General features: G+C 56.1%; 1 protein-coding gene across 1 annotated transcript in view; it reads left to right on the forward strand.

Annotated features, from left to right (window-relative positions):
- The first annotated feature begins 302 nt into the window (after positions 1-302).
- The window catches only part of DTX1 (deltex E3 ubiquitin ligase 1), a 105,369-nt gene continuing 86,393 nt past the window's right edge, over positions 303-19,278 (forward strand). Inside the window, exons 1-2 of the mRNA XM_054006009.1 lie at positions 303-341; positions 1,309-2,641. Of these exons, the coding sequence (XP_053861984.1) occupies positions 2,383-2,641 (259 nt within the window). The 5' untranslated portion in view covers positions 303-341; positions 1,309-2,382. The remainder of the gene's footprint in view (positions 342-1,308; positions 2,642-19,278) is intronic.

The raw sequence follows: 19,278 nt of genomic DNA on the forward strand, positions 1-19,278 counted from the left end.
CCGAGAGGGGGGCGAGAGCCGCCGCCGGGTGCCGGGGGAGCCAGCAGCCATGCCAGCGAGCTGGGTTTGCAGCAGGGCGCTGGGGAGGGGGCGACGGGAGCTGGGCTGGCAGATGGGCCCGGGCTGCAGGGGAAACGTCCCATCGGGGCCTCGTGGGGGCTGTTTGGGGAGCAGGTTTAAGGGACCTGATAGCTGTGCCCAGAGCCTTGCTATAAAGGAGGAGAAAATGGAACCCCCCCCCCGGGTAAAGGGCACCTCAGCCCTGGCACCAGTGCCGCTCGACCGGGCAGGGCTGGGCGAGACACTGCCATGCGCTGCCCAGCTCGCTTGGTGGCTCTGCTGTAAGCCCCCTGCTCCTTCTGTTGCTTGGGGTGGGACAATGAGTGTTGGGGACTGGCCGCTTCGATCCTTGGGGTGGGGTATGTGCGTCTGGGGATCCCTTCGTCTGTCCAAACACTCCAGGGACCCGAATTGACTGCTGCTTCCCCTCACCCACGTACAGGGTGGGGAGGGACATACGAGTGGCAAGTGCCTGTCGTGCCCCAAATCACTGCTACTGGGGAGGGGAGGAAGGAGGGCTGCAGGCTTTGCCGATGACCTCGTTTGTGGCGAGGAGACGAGCAGGGAATGCAGACCCAAACCAAGCCCGGGCCTGGGAGGATGGATGGGGGAGCTGGGGCGAGTGGCTGAATCCCTGCTGGGGAGCTGCGCCTGCAGTGAAGATGGTAAATGAGAGCTGGGCCGAGGCAGGTTTGACCCGAGGAGATGTGCCAGGCGCTTGCTGTCTGAGGGGCTGTGATGTTTGTTTGCATGGCGGGAGGAGGGGAGGATCCGTGCCATGGCTTGGCATATTAGCCCCAGGGACTGCAGAGCCTGCCAGCAGGCGAGGAAGGGATGAGGGGCCTGCAGTGCTCTTTAAGCCTATAACAGCATCCCTCTTCTTTATCACACCAATCCCTGCACCCCCAGCTCCACCTTAAAGGGACACAAGGCATCAGGGACGATCCTGCATCGGAGGGACGGGCTGGACGGCCCTGCTGGGTCTCTGGAGGATGGGATTTCTCCACTGAGGAGTGAAATAGACATAGATGGGGCTCTGGTCCTCACAGAGCCAGCGGAGAGGGATCAGAGCTCCCTTGGGGGCCAGCCTGGCAGAGATGAGGGGGATGAGGAAGGAGACAGCCCAGGGAGAATGAGCATGGGGTCAGTCTCTGGGCTGGGAGGTGGATATACAGAGGGGGGTGGGGGATGGGAGTCGGCTCTCCCAGACAGAGAGCCCCATCACTGATTGATGCTCTCCCCTTTCAGGCTGCATTCCCCACCGGTCCTCCGGCAGCAGACGGGCCAATTTCTCCCCTTGCTACAGAGCTGAGACCTGGCCAGGTGCTGTGGAGCCATCCATGACAGAGACTGAGCAGCAGGAAGCAAGAAGGAGGGGAGAGGCTTTCCCCTTCTGCAGCAGCAGCTCCTTGTGAGCCCCGGGACGCAGCCCCACCCTACCCCCTCCTCCCTGCCAGGCTCCCCTCACCCCCACTACAGACACCAGAGCCATCCCCACCAGGCACAGAATGTGTGATTCTGGCTGGGGGGGGATGCCCTCCCCAGCCCCAGCTGTGACCCATGGGGAGGGAGCTGGGATCCCAGCGGAGAGGAAGGGCCTGGCGGGGCAGGGTGCCTGAGGCCTTTTGGGCCTGAGTGAGGCGGTCTGTTGGAATTGGGGGTGGGGAAGCAGCTGGAGACTGATCACCCGGCATGGATTGTGTGGCCCTGCACAGCCTCCCCGAGGGACTGCAGACAGGAGATTCCCGAGACGAGACGCTGGGCTTGGGCTGGCTGTGCTGGGCTCCGTGGAGGCCTCATTACTCATGCTGCTGAGGTCGAGCGCTTTCAGCAGGGCAGCGGCGCTATGGAGGCACCGCCTGAGAGCACCAGGGGCTGAGTGTAACCAGAGTCAAGCAGGGAAGAGGGGGGCGCAGGACCCTGCATTTTCCCCGGGGTCTCCTATTTGGATGTGAACAGAGGGGCAGCAGGGGCTGGATCACTTTCCTTCTGCTCCCACCAGCTGCACCCGGACTTTGGAGCACCAGGGATTGGGTGTGGCCAAGATGCTCGCTCCAGCCTGGCTCCATGTGTAGTTAAGAGACTAGACAGCCTCTGGGCAACTGGGATCATTCCTCCGGGGCCAGCACGTTGCAGAGACACTGCTCGTTCCTCATCCATGCTGCTTTCGGGAGGACTCTGAAGCCAGAGGTCGAGCCAGTTGGGCCCAGAGAGCCACCCCCAGAGGGCAAGGGGCCTGGGAGGATGCCCTCCTGCTGACTTCCCCGTCTTCAGCCCCTCTGCTGCCTCCCTGCTCAGGCTGCTGCCTGCTGACCTGGCGCCATGTTGCGGCCGAGCTCAGGGGTGTTGATCTCGGTGAATGGGCTGGGCTTCCCACCGCAGAATCTGGCCCGCGTGGTGGTGTGGGAATGGCTGAACGAGCACGGGCGCTGGCGGCCCTACACAGCGGCCGTCTGCCACCACATTGAGAATGTGCTGAAGGAGGACGCCCGGGGCAGCGTGGTGCTGGGGCAGGTGGATCCCCAGCTGGTTCCGTATATCATCGACCTGCAGTCCATGCACCAGTTCCGCCAGGACACAGGTAGGAGGGGCTCTGTGTGTCTGTGGGGCGTGGCCGGGGCGCGGGCTGGCCAGGGGTGTGCTAAGATCTTGGGGTGACGTGGGGAGCTGCCAGTGGGGTTGGGCTTCAGGGCTCATCGAGACCCTCAATCTCTGCTTGGGTTGGGTGTAGGAGTTGCATGCCTCTGCCTGGTAAAGACGGGCATGGGGCTGATCTGATCCCTCATAGCACTGCCGTTATCCAGCCAGGAGAGCAGAGTGCAGCTGGTGCTAGCCTCAGCCGTGGCTCTGGAGACACTGAAGCGGCCCAAAAGGATACACACACTTGTGCATGTCGAGAGAGATGGGGATTAACCACAACTAATGTTTATCGAGGCCAGGTGGAGGAGAGCACATCTTTTACTGGACCCATGTCACAGAGCTCTTCCTCAAGGCTGGGAAAGGAACTCGGAGTGTCACAGCCAAATACAGGGGAGGGGACGGATTGTTTAGATATTACCTCACCCACCGTGTCTCTCTAGTATCTTGGGACCAAAACAACTACAACAACACTGCCAACAATATCTGTGTGTCTGTCCATTGCATCCAGCCAGCCCTCCAATTGGTGTCCGTATCTGTCTGCCTGTCTCTGTCTAGGGTGACCAGACAGCAAGTGTGAAAAATCGGGATGGGGGTGGGGGGTAATAGGAACCTATATAAGAGAAAGACCCAAAAATCAGGACTGTCCCTATAAAATCGGGACATCTGGTCACCCTATCTCTGCCTGCCATGTGCCCCTCTCTGTCTGTCTGCCTGTCTCTGCCTGCCATGTGCTCCTCTCTGTCTGTCTGCCTGTCTCTGCCTGCCATGTGCTCCTCTCTGTCTGTCTGCCTGTCTCTGCCTGCCATGTACTCTTCTCTGTCTGCCTGTCTGGCTCGGTTCTGCTTCTCATTGTCATCAATTCTCATTGCCACCCTAGAAAAAGTCTCACGTGAGCTCATTTCCTCTCCCCTTCCCCCAGGGCTGCTGGGAGATGTCCCCCCTTCTCGATCCCTGATCATCCCCCACATTCTGGGAACGCAAATACTGCATCCCATGAGACACCCTGGCTGCCATGTGGGGACTGAGGGGGGGGGGGGGGGGCTGTCACTCCCAGATTCCCATCACTTTGGCATTGGGGAGGTTGGCCCCAATGACCTCGGGGAGTGGTGGGAGGTGGCTGCCCTGAGCTCTGGTGTCTCCTGCGGGCCTAGCTGTGGCATGGTGCTTGCGGTGTTTTCAGAGAGGGGGAGTGCTGTGGTGGGAGGCCAGCCCGCAGGGGGTGAGAAAGGGCATTAGAAGGAAGGATGCACAGAGGGGCTCAGATATCTGGAAGGGAGGCAGCAAAATGCAGATCCTGCTGTGGGCCAAACCCCCAAATGAAGGAGATCCCCAGGATCGGCTCAGGGAGCTTAAAGTGAGGTGGAATCAGTTCCTTCCACATGGATGACACTGCTTCCAACCAGAGGCTGGGGAGCTGGCTGGGAGAGGGGAGCAAAAACCCAAGGCACTATTTCTGGTTCTGACACCAGCCTGCTGTGTGGCCTGGGGCAAGTCCCTGCCTCAGTTTCCCCCAGCCCTATAGAATGGGGATGACGACACCCACCCACTGGAAAGGGCAATGCTATGTAATATGCTTCTGCCGCTGGATCTTCATGGGGATAACCTGGAGGGGAATGTGGGTCTGTAAGGAGGGACTGTCCTGAGAATGGGAAGCCACGGAGAGGCGGGGGAGTGGGGTGGGGATGGGAGCACTGCACAGCTGGGTATCTGCTGCCTACATGTAGCCTGTGTGGAGTCCCTTCCTGAGACACTAGGGCTCTCTTTTAGGGTAGGCTGGGATTGGAGGGAAGAGGGCTGTCTGCAGGACAGCTTGCGGTGGTGTCTGGCATGGGGCGCAGTACAGGAAGGAGGGGTGAAATGCAGAGATGCGCCCATCAGCTGGATTCCTGTCTCCAGACTCCCCCGAAAGGTGCCAATGACACCGACAGGCCCCTGGCTCCAGGGGCCCAGTTTCAGCAGGGGCAGGGAGGGGCCCTGCTTGCTGTACTCTCTGTGCCATGGCTGAGGTTACAGAGGGTGGGGACGCTAGCTCTGTGCACTGGGCTTGTGCTCTTTGTGTGACGTGTGGTTTGCTCTTCCATTGCAGCTCTGTGCAGAGCTCTGACCGGGAGGGGACTGGGCGTTAGAGATGTCACTAGCGGCTGTATTGATGTGATCACCCCTCTCCTCCACCCTCCTCTCACTGCTGCTCCCTTGCTGCATGGGCAGCTTCCTCTCGCCAGCCTGTGATGGGGCATCCTCCCCCCGCTGGCCCTGAGGGGGCCGAATTAGGCCACATGGGCCCATTCAGCCAGTTAGGCTGCGAAAAGGGCAGAATTAAGCTGGAGGAAGCTCATTAGAAGGCAGCTCCCCTGTGAGGGAACAGGCCTGGCTCCTCCAAAGCCAGGAGGCTGGGCAGAGTGCAGCAGGGAGGAAGCCTGCAGCCCCCCTCCCGGAGGTAGAAGCAGCAGCCCAGTAGGAGGGAGTGGGGTGAGAGCAGTACAGGGTGGACATGCACACCTCAACTGTTCACGCCAGCCCTGGACTGGCACCCAGCACAGAGAGCAGGCCTGGGTTCCCATACCAGCCACTGCCACCTGGCACTGCTTGGGGGCAGTGACTAGGCAGACTGCCTGAGTCACTGGTGGAGTGACTGGGTCAGGGCAGCAGGCGGAGGGCTGCCTGATGCTGTGTGGACAGAAGAGACTTTGAAAGACACCCGAGAAGGTGACCCCCCCCCCCAGTGACCTGCCTGGAAGGCTGACTCCCCAAGGGGTTGCAGCAGCTCCTGGTGCGAGGGAGGGGCTGCAGACGAAGAGGGAGAGATGCGGAGGTGGAGTGAAACCACAGGAAGGGGCGTTGACTGTACAGAGCTAATCCCCAGAACGGCTAGGAGGAGGTACCACCTGCGGTGAGCAGAGCCCCCCATCACACAGCTCTACCTGTTATGGTCAGTGCAGAGGGTGCATTCTGCCTAGGTGCCCAGTCTGCTAGCCAGCACAGCTGGTGCCTTCCACCTGCATCTGTCTATCACTGTAGATGTTTTCCACTGGGCTGGCCCTGGCACGCTGGACAGCATGGCTGGTGCCCAGCAGCACAATGGGTACTTCGGGCACAGATGGATCCAGAATGTTTGGTGACCTTGTTGTTGGCGGGTGCTCCCAGGCTACATGCATTGTACCTGGCTTTAGCTGGAACATTAGGGAGCAGGGCAGATGGGTTCAAAGCTTGGGGCATCTGTAACTTTCAGCAGCAAAGCAGGTGCATTTCAGCTGGATGTACCCAAACATGGTGGCATGGCAGGCAACATTCATCTGATTACAATACACCACATGGCTCTTAAGGGGCATGTTAGATTGTCCCATGTCTGTGCCCTGATTTTCAACAGCCTCTCTTGCATATCTTCTAACATTGGTAACATTAAAAAGAACAGGAGTACTTGTGGCACCTTAGAGACTAATAAACTTGTTAATAAAACAAATAAATGTGTTAGTCAACAAGTTTATTAGTCTCTAAGGTGCCACAAGTACTCCTGTTCTTTTTGCAGATGCAGACTAACACGGCTGCTACTCTGAAATTGGTAACATTGTTGAGAGCGTCGTGTGGGCTCCCCACAATTAGCCTCCCACTGCTTGTGCAGGGCAGACTTGTGGTGTGCCGTTAGTCTATAGATTTGTGCACACCAGCTTTTGTACAGCACCTAGCACACGGGATCCTGGTCTGTGACTGGGCTCCCTGGCACTGCTGCAATAAGTAAATGTACAAAGCTGTTGTTAATTACATCCTGTGGCAAATGGCCAACGCTATGTGGTGGGTCCCATATTTTTCCTTGGGGTCAGGGCGCTGTCTCTGTCCCGGCCCCTATTCTTGGGCTCTGCTAGTGCCCTGGAGGAGGAGAGAAAGGGAGCAGGGAAGGGACCCAGGTCCACCCCCTACTCCGGTCCCAGCCCCTTCAGCTTCACAGGCTTCTTACCCTCTCTCCCCTTGGGCTGGGTTTTGCTCAGTCCTCTGGGCTGGGAGAGTCCTACTGTCCTGCTCGGGCAGGGTTTCCCTTCCCCGTCCTCTGATTGTCTGGTCAAGCCCAGTCAGCTCCAAACCACAGTCAGCTCTCCTTCCCTCCTCCTGTGTGACCAAAGCAGGGGTTTTATTAGGTCTCGGGGGAAGGGGGGGCTTAATTGGCTCCAGGTGCTCTAATTAACCTGTAGTAAGCTCTCCTTAGTCCACAGGGAATAAGGCTCTGGTGATCCTGGGGCTTATATACCTCCCATCGATTATTCTCCTGCTGCCCTCTGGCCCTGCTGTACCACAATATATTTATTGCAGTGTCTGTCTGGATACTGGCCTCTGCCCAAGGATCAAAACCACAACAAGAACAAATACCCTTAACAGAAATAAAACATCCAGTCATGTACTCTGAGATTGACCCACAGTAAAGCACAGCCTCTGTAGGAATATACCCTAACTGATACACAAGAACTCCAGCTTACAACTAATATCTGGAGCTACATTTTACACAACAGCTAACTGACCTGGAGAACTCATTGCCACAAGATGCTGTGGAGCTCAGTAAGGTTCAGAAAAGGATTGGATATTTCTGTGGCTAATGAGGACATCTCCAGTTACATGAGAATTGGTAAAACTTTTGTTGTTAGAAAGGACACAAACTCTCATGCTTCAGGGCATGAGTCAACCACAAACAGATGGGGTCAGGCAGAAACTTCCCCTCTGAAAAGGGTTATTCCATAATTGTCCAGTAGGGGGTTCCTTGTACCTTTCCTCTGAAGTAGCTGGTGCTTGTCAGGCTCAGACAGGGTGCTAGCTTAGGTGGACCACTGGACTGATCCAGTCTGGCAATTCCTATGTTATATGCCCATATGCAGAGAATCACCTCCCCAGAGTCAATCACCCCCAAATCATTCGCCCCTGCTCCTCCCAGAGAGCACAGCTCTGTATTAGCCCAATTTGATACCCAACAATGTGCTTTGGACTGACCCATTTATGTATAGACATATCTGACATCTACAGACACAGTGCCCTATGCCTTAGACAGATACACATGTATCAACACCAAAGATAGATAGATCATAGGTACTGCCTGAATGGTTTGGCTTTATAAAGTATTATTTGCAGGTGCCCGTCCAATGGTTCAAGCTCTCTCACAACACATCAAGCAACCATAGAATCATAGAAGATCAGGGTTGGAAGGGATCTCAGGAGGTCATCTAGTCCAACCCCCTGCTCAAAGCAGGACCAACACCAACTATGCTAATGATAGAACAATACTCAGTACTGCCAGTAGACATGGATTCAAACAGATGCCGAAAACTTCCTGGCATCAGCGAGGCACAGAGCTGATCGAAGATTTCCTGGCGGATCAGTTGACAGAACTGAAATTTTCTGTGGGAACTCCCCAGGCTTTCCGAACTGCCCGACTCCTAGGGATTACAGGCTCCACGAGCTAGCCCGCTCCCTGCACTGCCTGCCTGGCCGGTGGGCAGGCTACCTGCCTTCTCAGGTCCCCTGGGATGAGGCTGGTTGGCTCCCTGGCAGGCCGGCTCTCTGCCCAGCAAGCCAGCCATGGTGATGGCTGGGCAGCCGGAAACCAGCTTTGCAGCCTGGAATTTTTCAGACACGTCCGTTCTGAGGGAAATTGGGCATTTTTTACTTTCTTCCAATTCGGAACCAGACCAGTTGGAAACGCACCGCGGGGATGGAAATTCGATGTGTGAAAGATCCAGAGTGAAGAAGGGAGGTCTTGTGGCTAGCTCTGGGTCTGGATTTGGTTCCTGGCTTTGCCACAGATCCCTTGGGCAAGTCACTTAATCTCTCTGCCCATCAGCTCTCCATCCGGGAAGTGAAGGTAGAGATCCTTTCTTTGGCCGAGTTCGATTAGAAACGCTGCAGGACAAGCCTGTATCGTAGGGTGTGTCTGTGCAGTGCTTAGCACAATGGGGCCTCAGTCTTGGTACTACTGTAGCAATAATAAATAAATCACAGGACCCTCAGTTACTCCCCTAGTCCCCTCTCTTCCCCAGCTGCCTGGACTTTGTGGCACTCTGGAAAGCTGTACATAATGTGACAGACCCAGACAGTGGGGTACAGGAGTCTGGTAGAGGGCAAATATACTGGTCACTGGATGAGTAGTTTTCTGTTCCCTGAGTGACCAGAGCAGGGGCTGCACTAGAGTAATCAGGAACCTGCTAGAACCAGTTAAGGCAGGCAGGCTAATTAGGACACCTGGAGCCAATTAAGAAGAAGCTGCTAGAATCAATTAAGGAGGCTAATCAGGGCACCTGGGATTTAAAAGGAGCTCACTTCAGTTTGTGGTGTGAGTGTGAGGAGTTGGGAGGGTGTGCTGCTGCAGGACTGAGGAGCACAAACGTTATCAGACACCAGGAGGAAGGTCCTGTGGTGAGAATAAGGAAGGTGGTTGGAGGAGGCCATGGGGAAGTAGCCCAGGGAGTTGTAGCTGTCATGCAGCTGTTACAGGAGGCACTATAGACAGCTGCAGTCCACAGGGCCCTGGGCTGGAACCTGGAGTAGAGGGCGGGCCTGGGTTCCCCCCAAACCTCCCAATTGACCTGGACTGTGGGTTCTTCCAGAGGGGAAGGTCTCTGGGCTGTTCCCCAACCCACATGGTGAATCTCTGAGGCAAGAAAATCTGCCAATAAGCGCAGGACCCACCAAGATAGAGGAGGAACTTTGTCACACTGGAGTCATGGGTGGTATATTGGGTTGCACAGCGCGGTGGAAGAAGGAGGGTGATTTAAACAAAAAACAAAAAAAAGGGAGAGGGTTTATTTTTTTCCACCACAATGGATGACGTAGTGCAGACACTGATACAAGCTCTGGCGGCCCAGCAGGAGGCTCCCCGTGTCCAGGCAGCTGCCCAACAGGAGGCAGTGCGGCTGCAGCAAGAGACTACTCGCCTGCTGATGGACCAGGCTGCTCAAGACCGAGCTATGTTGCGGGAACTGGTAAACCAGGTAAAGTCCCTTACAGAGCTGAATCGCGGCCATGATGGGACGCAGATCATACGGGCCAGCCATTGGCTGCAGAAAATGCGGGAGGATGATGTAGAGGCATACCTTCTGGCCTTTGAGAGGACAGCCCTACCGGAGGCCTGGCCTCGAGATCAGTGGTCTGGTAACCTCGCCCCATTCCTGTGAGGGGAGGCCCAGAAGGCCTACCATGATCTGCCTGAAGAGGCTGCGGCAGACTACCCTCAGCTGAAAGCAGAGATCCTGGCCAGGGATACCCCTTCCTGGGGTAATGGCAGCAGTGCGGGCCCAGCAGTATCACGGTTGGAGGTACCAGGAAGATAAAACCCCGCGGTCCCAATTGTATGACCTCATCCATCTCGCACGAAAGTGGTTGCAAACCGAGTCCCGGAGTCCGGAAGAGATACTAGCAGTTCTGGTCATCGACAGATACATGAGGGGACTACCACCAGACCTTCATGCCTGGGTAAGCCAGAACGAACCCTCCACCTATGATGAGGTTGTCAGCCTGGTAGAGAGGCGAAGGACAGCGAGGGAGCTGACCCGACCAGTTAAGGAAGAGGCACCCTGGGTTAAACTAGCAGCACCAAGCCCTAAAGTTCGGGTGACTGGGCCACCAGGAGGGCCCAGGTGGAAAAAAAGAGAGGCTGAAGGCCCATTCGAGGCCACAAAGAGTCAGAGCACTGAGGGAGAAGAGGATCGTGATGTTAGACTGCCCAAACCAAGAGACTGGGGAACGCCTAGGGCCCCATACAGATGTTATGCCTGCGGGGAGTGGGGACACAAAGCTGCACAGTGTCCCAATGCTGAGGAGCCTATGCAGTGTAACCTGGGGAATTGGGCAGATCCATGCTCCCTAATCCACCTTGTGGGGGTCTCACTAACCCCACACATGTATACCAGACCAGTGAAACTAAATGGGGTAGGGACCACGGCACTGGTTGCTTCGGGGAGTGCTATCACGCTTATTTCAGGGAAGCTCGTGAAGCATAGTCAGCTGCTACAGGCTAAATGTATGGGGATAACATGTGTCCATGGGACAGTTAGTTACTACCCCACCATCCCAGTAAAAATCGAGATCCAAGGGAACACTACTGAGGTAGCAGCAGGTGTAGTCCCTAAACTCCCATACCCGGTGCTCATAGGGAGGGTTTGGAAACTTACTCCCAGTAGGGGGATTGGAGAAAGATGGGGACCCTAAAATTGATGAGGCATCCACAGCAGACTGTCAACCCCCAATCTTCTCTGAAATATCTTCAGATTTGTTCTCCACTCCCAGACAGGGTAGAAAGACAAAAAGGGAAAGAAGGGCAGCTAAGGCCTTGGGAACCCAAATACTGACCCAAAGCTAGAGGGTCGCTCTTGTAGTAGGCGGACCCGCGCAGCTGAAAAGGAGGCCACGCAGGAGAGAGAAGCACCTGAGTCTGACCCCCACCCTAATGCTTCTGAACCAGTAGAGGCAACAGAGACTGGGCCTCTAGATCTTGGGCAGATTAGCCCTGGGAGAGGAAATTTTGGACGGGACCAGGCAGAAGACCCAAGGTATGACAACATTAGGAAGGAGGTGACTGAAATAGATGAGGTTCCCGTGGAAGGAAAAACCCAGAGACCAGGACCCTACTTCATAATGAAGAAGGATCTCTTATACCGGGTTGCACCAGTACAGGGGCAGAAGGTACAGCAGATCCTAGTACCTCAAAAACACCAGAACGCTGTATTAAGTCTGGCTCATAATAATCTTTTTTGGGGGTAGAGAAGACCCTGGCACGAGTCCTACGACGGTTCTTCTGGCCCGGAGTACATGAAGAAGTGCGGAGGTACTGTGCCTCCTGCCCAGAGTGTCAGCTGCACAGTCCCCATCCCCACTTGAGGGCACCTTTAGTACCCCTTCCCATCATAGAGGTCCCCTTCGAGCGAATAGCCATGGACCTAGTGGGACCCCTGAAGAAGACGGCTTGGGGCCACCAATATATACTTGTTGTTTTGGACTATGCTACTTGCTACCCAGAAGCCGTCCCCCTGCGGAACACGGCCTCTAAAACTACAGCCAAAGAGCTGGTGGGGATCTTTGCCCGAATGGGGCTACCAAAGGAGATATTAACCGACCAAGGAACCCCATTTATGTCGAAGCTAATGAAGGACCTCTGTATGCTGCTCCATGTACGTACCCTGAGAACTTCGGTCTACCATCCGCAGACTGATGGGTTGGTAGAAAGGTTTAACCGAACCCGGGATGGGAAGGATTGGGACACCCTGCTACCCTACCTTATGTTCGCTATCCGGGAGGTACCACAGGCCTCAACTGGGTTTTCCCCCTTCGAGTTATTATACGGGCGTCACCCCCGTGGCATACTAGATATCGCTAAAGAGATCTGGGAAGAGGAACCCAATGAGGGGAGAAATATAATAGAGCATGTAATGCAGATACGAGACTGAATAGCCCGGGTTACCCCTATTGTACGGGAACATTTGGAGAAGGCCCAGGAGGCCCAGCGAACCCATTACAATCGCAGGCAAAAGTGCAACAGTTTCAACCAGGGGATCGGGTTATGGTGTTGGTACCCAAGGCAGAAAGCAAGCTTCTGGCCCAATGGCAAGGGCCCTATGAGGTGGTTGAACCCGTGGGGGAAGTAACCTACAAGTTGCAGCAGCCAGGACGCAGAAAACAAGAACAGATTTATCACGTTAACCTTCTGAACCCCTGGCATGCACAAGAGGCATGCACAACGGTCCAAAAAGACCTAACCCAGGAAAACAAGCCTTCCAAACAGGTGAGAGTGTCTCCTGATTTAACACCAGACCAGAAGAATGAGGTGTCTGAGATGATCTTCCGGAACCAAGATGTGTTCTCGACAAAACCGGGTCGAACAACCAAGACATATCACCACATCGTCACGAACCCTGGGGCCAGAGTAACAATGAGGCCCTATCAGGTTCCAGCAGCAAAAAGTGAGGAAATAAAAGCAGAAGTAAAAAAAATGCTGGAGTTGGGGATCATCAAAGACTCCCACAGTCAGTGGTCCAGCCCAATCGTGCTGGTGCCCAAACCTGATGGCACCACAAGATTTTGCAATGACTTCCGGCGACTAAACGAAGTATCCCAGTTTGACATGTACCCCATACCTCGCATAGATGAGCTAGTGGACCGTCTGGGTAATGCCCGGTACTTGACTACCCTAGACTTGACAAAGGGGTACTGGCAGATTCCCCTTGCAGAAGATGCAAAGGAAAAGACTGTGTTCTCTACACCAGAGGGTCTTTTTCAATATACTGTCCTCCCTTTTGGACCACATGGGGCCCCAGCTACCTTCCAGCGCCTCATGGACAACTATTACGCCTGCATAACAGTTATGCTGCTGCCTACTTGGACGATGTGGTCATTCATACCCCAGACTGGGAAACCCACCTGGAGAAGGTGGAGGCAGTCCTCGATACCTTCAGGCGAGCTGGCCTTATAGCAAACCCTGCCAAGTGCGCTGTAGGGTTTACAGAGGCCAAATATCTTGGCTACATTGTGGGAAAAGGTCTGGTAAAACCCCAAGTGAACAAGTTAGAGGCCATCCAAAATTGGCCCCGACCAAGTCGCAAGAAACAAGTCCAGGCGTTCCTAGGTGTGGTGGGGTATTACCGACGATTTATCCCCCACTTTGCCACAAGGGCAAGCCCCCTGACAGACCTAGTGAAAGCCCGTGGACCTGATCTGGTGAGATGGTCTGACGCAGCAGAGGAAGCATTCACAGACCTACGGACTGCCCTCTGCAATAACCCCGTACTGATAGCCCCTGATTTCACCAAGGAGTTTATCCTGCAGATGGATGCATTGGAAGTAGGGTTGGGGGCCGTTCCATCACAGATGGCCAGGGAGGAGCAACACCCAATTCTATACCTCAGTTGGAAACTCCTTCCAAGGGAACAAAAATATGCAGTGGTGGAGAGAGAATGCCTCGCTGTAAAATGGGCCATGGAAACATTGCGCTACTACCTGCTTGGGCGCAGATTTGTCCTCGTGACCGACCATGCCCCTCTTCAGTGGATGCAGCGGAACAAGGAGAAGAACACAAGGGTGACCAGATGGTTCTTATCCCTCCAACCTTTCCAGTTCCATGTGCAACAGAGAGCAGGGAGCCGTCATGGCAACGCCGATGGCTTGTCACGTGTGCACTGTCTGGCGTCCCAAGCTGCCCAACTCCTTGGCATTGAGCAGGAGGGAGGGATATGTGACAGACCAGACCAGTGGGGTACAGGAGTCTGGTAGAGGGCAAATATACTGGTCACTGGATGAGTAGTTTTCTGTTCCCTGAGTGACCAGAGAAGGGGCTGCACTAGAGTAATCAGGAACCTGCTAGAACCAGTTAAGACAGGCAGGCTAATTAGGACACCTGGAGCCAATTAAGAAGAAGCTGCTAGAATCAATTAAGGCAGGCTAATCAGGGCACCTGGGTTTTAAAAGGATCTCACTTCAGTTTATGGTGCGAGTGTGAGGAGCTGGGAGCAAGAAGCGCAAGGAGCTGAGAGTGAGAGGGTGTGCTGCTGGAGGACTGAGGAGCACAAGCGTTATCAGACACCAGGAGGAAGGTCCTGTGGTGAGAATAAGGAAGGTGTTTGGAGGAGGCCATGGGGAAGTAGTCCAGGGAATTGTAGCTGTCATGCAGCTGTTACAGGAGGCACTATAGACAGCTGCAGTCCACAGGGCCCTGGGTCGGAACCCGGAGTAGAGGGCGGGCCCGGGTTCCCCCCAAACCTCCCAATTGACCTGGACTGTGGGTTCTTCCAGAGGGGAAGGTCTCTGGGCTGTTCCCCAACCCACATGGTGAATCTCTGAGGCAAGAAAATCCACCAATAAGCGCAGGACCCATCAAGATAGAGGAGGAACTTTGTCACAATAACCATGTGATGGGCATGCACAGGGCTCAGCATGGCTTTAGCCTCACATGGTGCATCAGCATGTGGGTTTGGTTTGAACAGCAGCACCATTAGCTGTGTGTGTAAAACAACAATGGCAAACAGGAAATAACCTGCAGAGCAACGAGAACGGGAGTACTTGTGGCACCTGAGAGACTAACAAATAACCTGCAGAGCAACTGTTACCTATTGAACCGCAGCTCAAGGGGGGAGGGCGGGACCCTGGGTGCTGGTGATGGGAAGAGTTAAGTCCCCTCCACTACTGGGGCTGCCTCTGTCCATGTCTTTCACTTGGCAGACTGGTGCATCTTGTTGCAAGGCAGAGGCCATCAGCTATGGTAGGAGTGCTGCTGCAATGGCACTAATGGCCAGTGGAAATGCAACTGCTGCTTTCAGGTCCAAGGGCTGCAAGTTCAAGGTCCAGCAGGACGGAGCACTTTGCTGAATGCTCCTTCTTTCTCCAGCACCGAGAGGTTCTAAGCACATGTGGCTCCCTTCTGAATCCCTGTGTCCTAGAGGTGGAGGCAGGGCCAGGGCAGGCTCCGATTGTCTGAATCTGCTACGGTTCTTGAGCGCTGAGCTTTGGTGTGTTGTGGTTGTTACTGGGGTGTCCCAGTCAGGTTCTAGGAAGTCCCAGAGACCTGCAAATAGGGTTGCGGGTTGCTTGGATCAAGCCCAGAGACTCCCTAGGGAGGCATGGAACTCCCCGCTTTCCCGGTCACATCTGCACTGCAGCGGCATTCACCCAGCACCAAGCAAACTCCCACAGTCCAGCCGCACCAGGCTCCTGGCAGAACCTGGCAGTTCCAAAATCCCACTCAGGAATGTGCCGGGGGCGATGGCCCTGTTATGCCGACACCCTTGCTGTGCTAGGTCTTGCGAAGCACAGATGCCAACTGCTCTAAAGGCTACTTCATTCTCCTACTGGCTCCATGTGTAGGGTTTTTCCTCAGTGCTGGTTCCAGCAGGGGAAGCATGTTCAGAGGTGGTGGGGGAAGCCGTGCATTCCTGGGAACTAGAGGAGCTGGGCTGTGCTCAGAAGGGGCTCAGAGCTTGGGGCTGTCAAGGTGGGGGCCGCTCTGTCTGCGTGTGAAGAGGCAACGGTGTCTGAGCCCTGAGAGGATGAGTCGGACCCAGCCAGCCTGGAGTCGTGATGGGGGTTGTTGGGTTTGGTGGAATCTTGCACCAATAGTTTTACCGCCTGTTTCACACCTGTTTTCAGTGGGAGCTGGGGCAGATGCCAGCTCCAGCCAGGGGGCATCCCTTAGCAATGCAGCCCCCCAGAGCGGGCCCATTGCAGCGCTGACTGTGTAGCAGGCAAGCCCTGGGATCCCCCCATAACTCTGCCATCCCTTACTGGCATCTCATGCCCCCACACTACCCATGGGGCAATGTGCCTGTTGTGCTGAAGGGCCCCTTCCCTAGGTCTGCATTGCAGCTCACTGCCCCAGGGTGGGGAAGGAGAGATGGAAGGAAGCTCCCCTAGAGGGCTCACGACTACTTGAAGGGATTCTACCCAACTCCTATGCACTAAAGGGAGGCAGAGGAAGATGAGGGGGGCGGGGGAGACAAGAACAGAAGGCACACAGGAAGTGATGGACAGGAAGGGAGCTGTGGCTTTAAAGATCGAAGGCTTCTTTTGGTTCCCAGGAGATGCAAGCCTTGTCTGAAAATGCCCCCTTCTTCCCCACTGACTGCGAGCCATTCTCAGCCTCCCGCCCCATGCAGTGTGGTTTACGCGCGGCTGCCTCTCTGCTCAGCACACGCTGCACCTGCTTTCCCACACCCGCCTGTTTGCAGGAAAGGGGAAAAACAATACATCTGCGATGGCCTGGCCTGGTTTCAGAGCAGACACGAGGTGCGGGGGACCCAGCGCCAGCCCTGAGGGCCTGACCTGACCCGGAGAGGTGATGTAGGGAGCGGACTGGTGAGTAGTTCGCCTGGTTCCTGCCCCCGACGCACGCTCCGTGGGGATCTCTGTCTAACACACACACAGGTGCTGACAGAGTACCATGGGATTCCCCCACGTGTTCACGTGAACTCTCTCTCTCTCTCTCTCCCATGAGGATCTTGCTTACACACATACAAAATACCCTGGGAATCTCTCTCTCTCTCACACACACACACAGAGTCAGGATGCATGGGATCTGACACACACTCTCTCTCTCTCTCTCTCTCTCTCAGGGTATCAGAGATGTCAGCCAAGCACACACCATATTTACAGACTCTGCAGGTAAATTACACTAGGAGCCCCCTTATCTTGCACCTGTGGAACCCACCCCTGGGCTCCCCAGCGGCAGGAAGTCTGCCTGGGGGGAAACAGGGTTGCCAACCTGCAAGGCACAAGCTGGCCCCATTGGGCCCAGAATCAGCGGGTGCTGCTGACAAAGTGGGCAGTCTGGTGCCGGGCATTGGTGGGTCGGCACATGTCCCAGCAAGCCTCCCTGGCTGGATTATCCAGATCCCCTTCCCTGGCGGGGCGCATATACCACCAGCTGTGCTAGCCCAGGGTGTCTCCACCGCGCCAACGCTGCTGTCCCGCAGGGGCACCATTTCACCTCTCCCAGCTCCCGAGGGGCCAGCTAGCCCAACCCACTTATCTGTGAGTGCTTCTCAGTCTGTCCTGGGTCTCCGGAGCTCCAGCGCCCCCAGGCACATCCCTTCCCCGACAGAGTCCCCCGGCACGTGCTGGGCCGACGAGGCCTTTGCTACGACCTGACCCAGTCTCCTCTCCCTGCAGGTTCTAGAGCAGTACATTTCCAGGGGCAGGCGTGGGAAAGCCCCCTCCCCCTTCTCTGCAGTTTGGCTGGGGAAGGACAGCCTGTCTGTCTGTTTGCTCAGCGGCAGACTGCTGCTCACCTCTAACCCGAGGTTCCCCTTGACACAGGGTCCCACCTGCCTCCGGTTGGGGTCAGTGCCATGAGCGGATGTGTGGGAAAGCAAAGGCTCTTGCAGTCGAACAGCAGGCGGGGGTTGTGCAGAGGCTGGGGGCTACCAGCTTGGCACTGCTGATACAGCCCTTTTCTTAGGGGAAGTGGGGGCTGCTTCTGCCTGTTCAAATCCTGAGTCAGGTCACACGTGTCATGAGTTTGTCAGTGTTATCCTAGTCTCTAGCTGGAGTGAAGCCAAAGCCCAACATTCACCTGTAGGCATGTCCTCGTGTGCCCCTTCAATCCACAGCCAGGACATGGCTTCTGCTGGACTCACAGCCTTGCCTCCAGCTCCTGCCACGTCCCCAAAATGCTCAGCCCCGTGCCCAAGGACTCCAGCATGGCCGCTGAATAGGCAGGTCTTGTCATGCCCATACAACGCCCAGCCATGCATTCCTGGCCACAGCCCCCGTATGCCCCTGGAACCCACAGGCACATTCCCTTGGCGAGACTCGCCATCATGCCGTAGGCTCCCCAGCCTTTCTGGCATCCTCATGCCCTGGTTGCTCCTGTGCACCTGAAGTTGCTAGAGCATCTCTGGCCAACCCATCTCCAGAGCCATCTCTCACCCATGGGTGGGCTACGGATGTCTGCCTGGGATCAGCGTCTAGCATTGCCCGGGGCCCACATGAGGTGCTGCGGGAAGGCATCGGAGTGTAATGGGGCAGATCCTGCATCGGAACCACAGAGCCTGAATTCAGCCCCAGAGACTAGTGCAAAGGGGACCAAGCCAGCAGCCCTGTAAGCACCGCAGGACCTATCGAGAGCAAACCCCAGTCTCCCTCTCTCATGGTACTAGATCTGGCTGGTAAATCCCTAGGGGAGCCAGATGCCAGTCTCTCTTCCTCAGGCAGCAAGACGTAGACACCAGCCCCAGGGCAGACTAGCAAATGGCTTTTGGCAGCAACTGGGTTTCCATGTCCCTTCAAGAATTGCTTATGTTTCCCAGAGCCAGGCGGGGTCCCGTGGTCTCCATGTGCTCACTAGAGATCTGCCTTCCAGGAGGTACCAACTCAGCGGCTCTGGTGAAAGGCCAATGCCCCTCCCACCCGCAGTCAGGAATAATTACAGGCAAGAGCCTCTGCCTGCTAGCAAAGGGGAGACTTCCTTAGAAACTCCAGTAGTTTTAGTGATCCCAGCTCATTGCCTTCCCATGCCCCACTGCCTTGTGCTCCTGGCTGAAGGCTCTGCAGGGGCCCGGATCGGGGGAGAGCTGGGGCCTCAGCTTCGTCCCATAGAGGTGTGGTGGCTCGACCCAGCCAGGCGGTGCTCTGCAGCCGTGTTCTCTGGGTCACGCACAGACCACAGGACATTTGAGGGCTCGCCCCCTTGCTGGGCCTTTTCAGTTGGGGTGGGCCCAGCATTGCAGGCAGACTGCGGCCCCCCGCCTGGCCCTAGCTGCCCTCCAGTGGCAGAGTTGGGAGGAGGGGGGAGGGGTGAACCAGCCCATACTTACTCCACCTCCAGGAGCAAAGGGGGAGGTGACTGGTGACTTGATAGCCCCCTCCCCCCCAGCCCTGCTCAAGTGCCCTGCACCCACATCGATTGAGCTCCCCTCCCCTCCCCTCCAGCCCTGCTCGAGTGCCCTGCACCCACATCGATCAAGCTCCCCTTCCCCCAGCCCTGCTCAAGTGCCCTGCACCCACATCGAGCTCCCCTCCCACCCAGCCCTGCTCAAGTGCCCTGCACCCACATCGATTGAGCTTCCCTCCCCTCCCCTCCAGCCCTGCTCGAGTGCCCTGCACCCACATCGATCAAGCTCCCCT

Source organism: Malaclemys terrapin, chromosome 16, assembly GCF_027887155.1.
Source record: "Malaclemys terrapin pileata isolate rMalTer1 chromosome 16, rMalTer1.hap1, whole genome shotgun sequence".
Classification (NCBI taxonomy): Eukaryota; Metazoa; Chordata; order Testudines; family Emydidae; genus Malaclemys; species Malaclemys terrapin.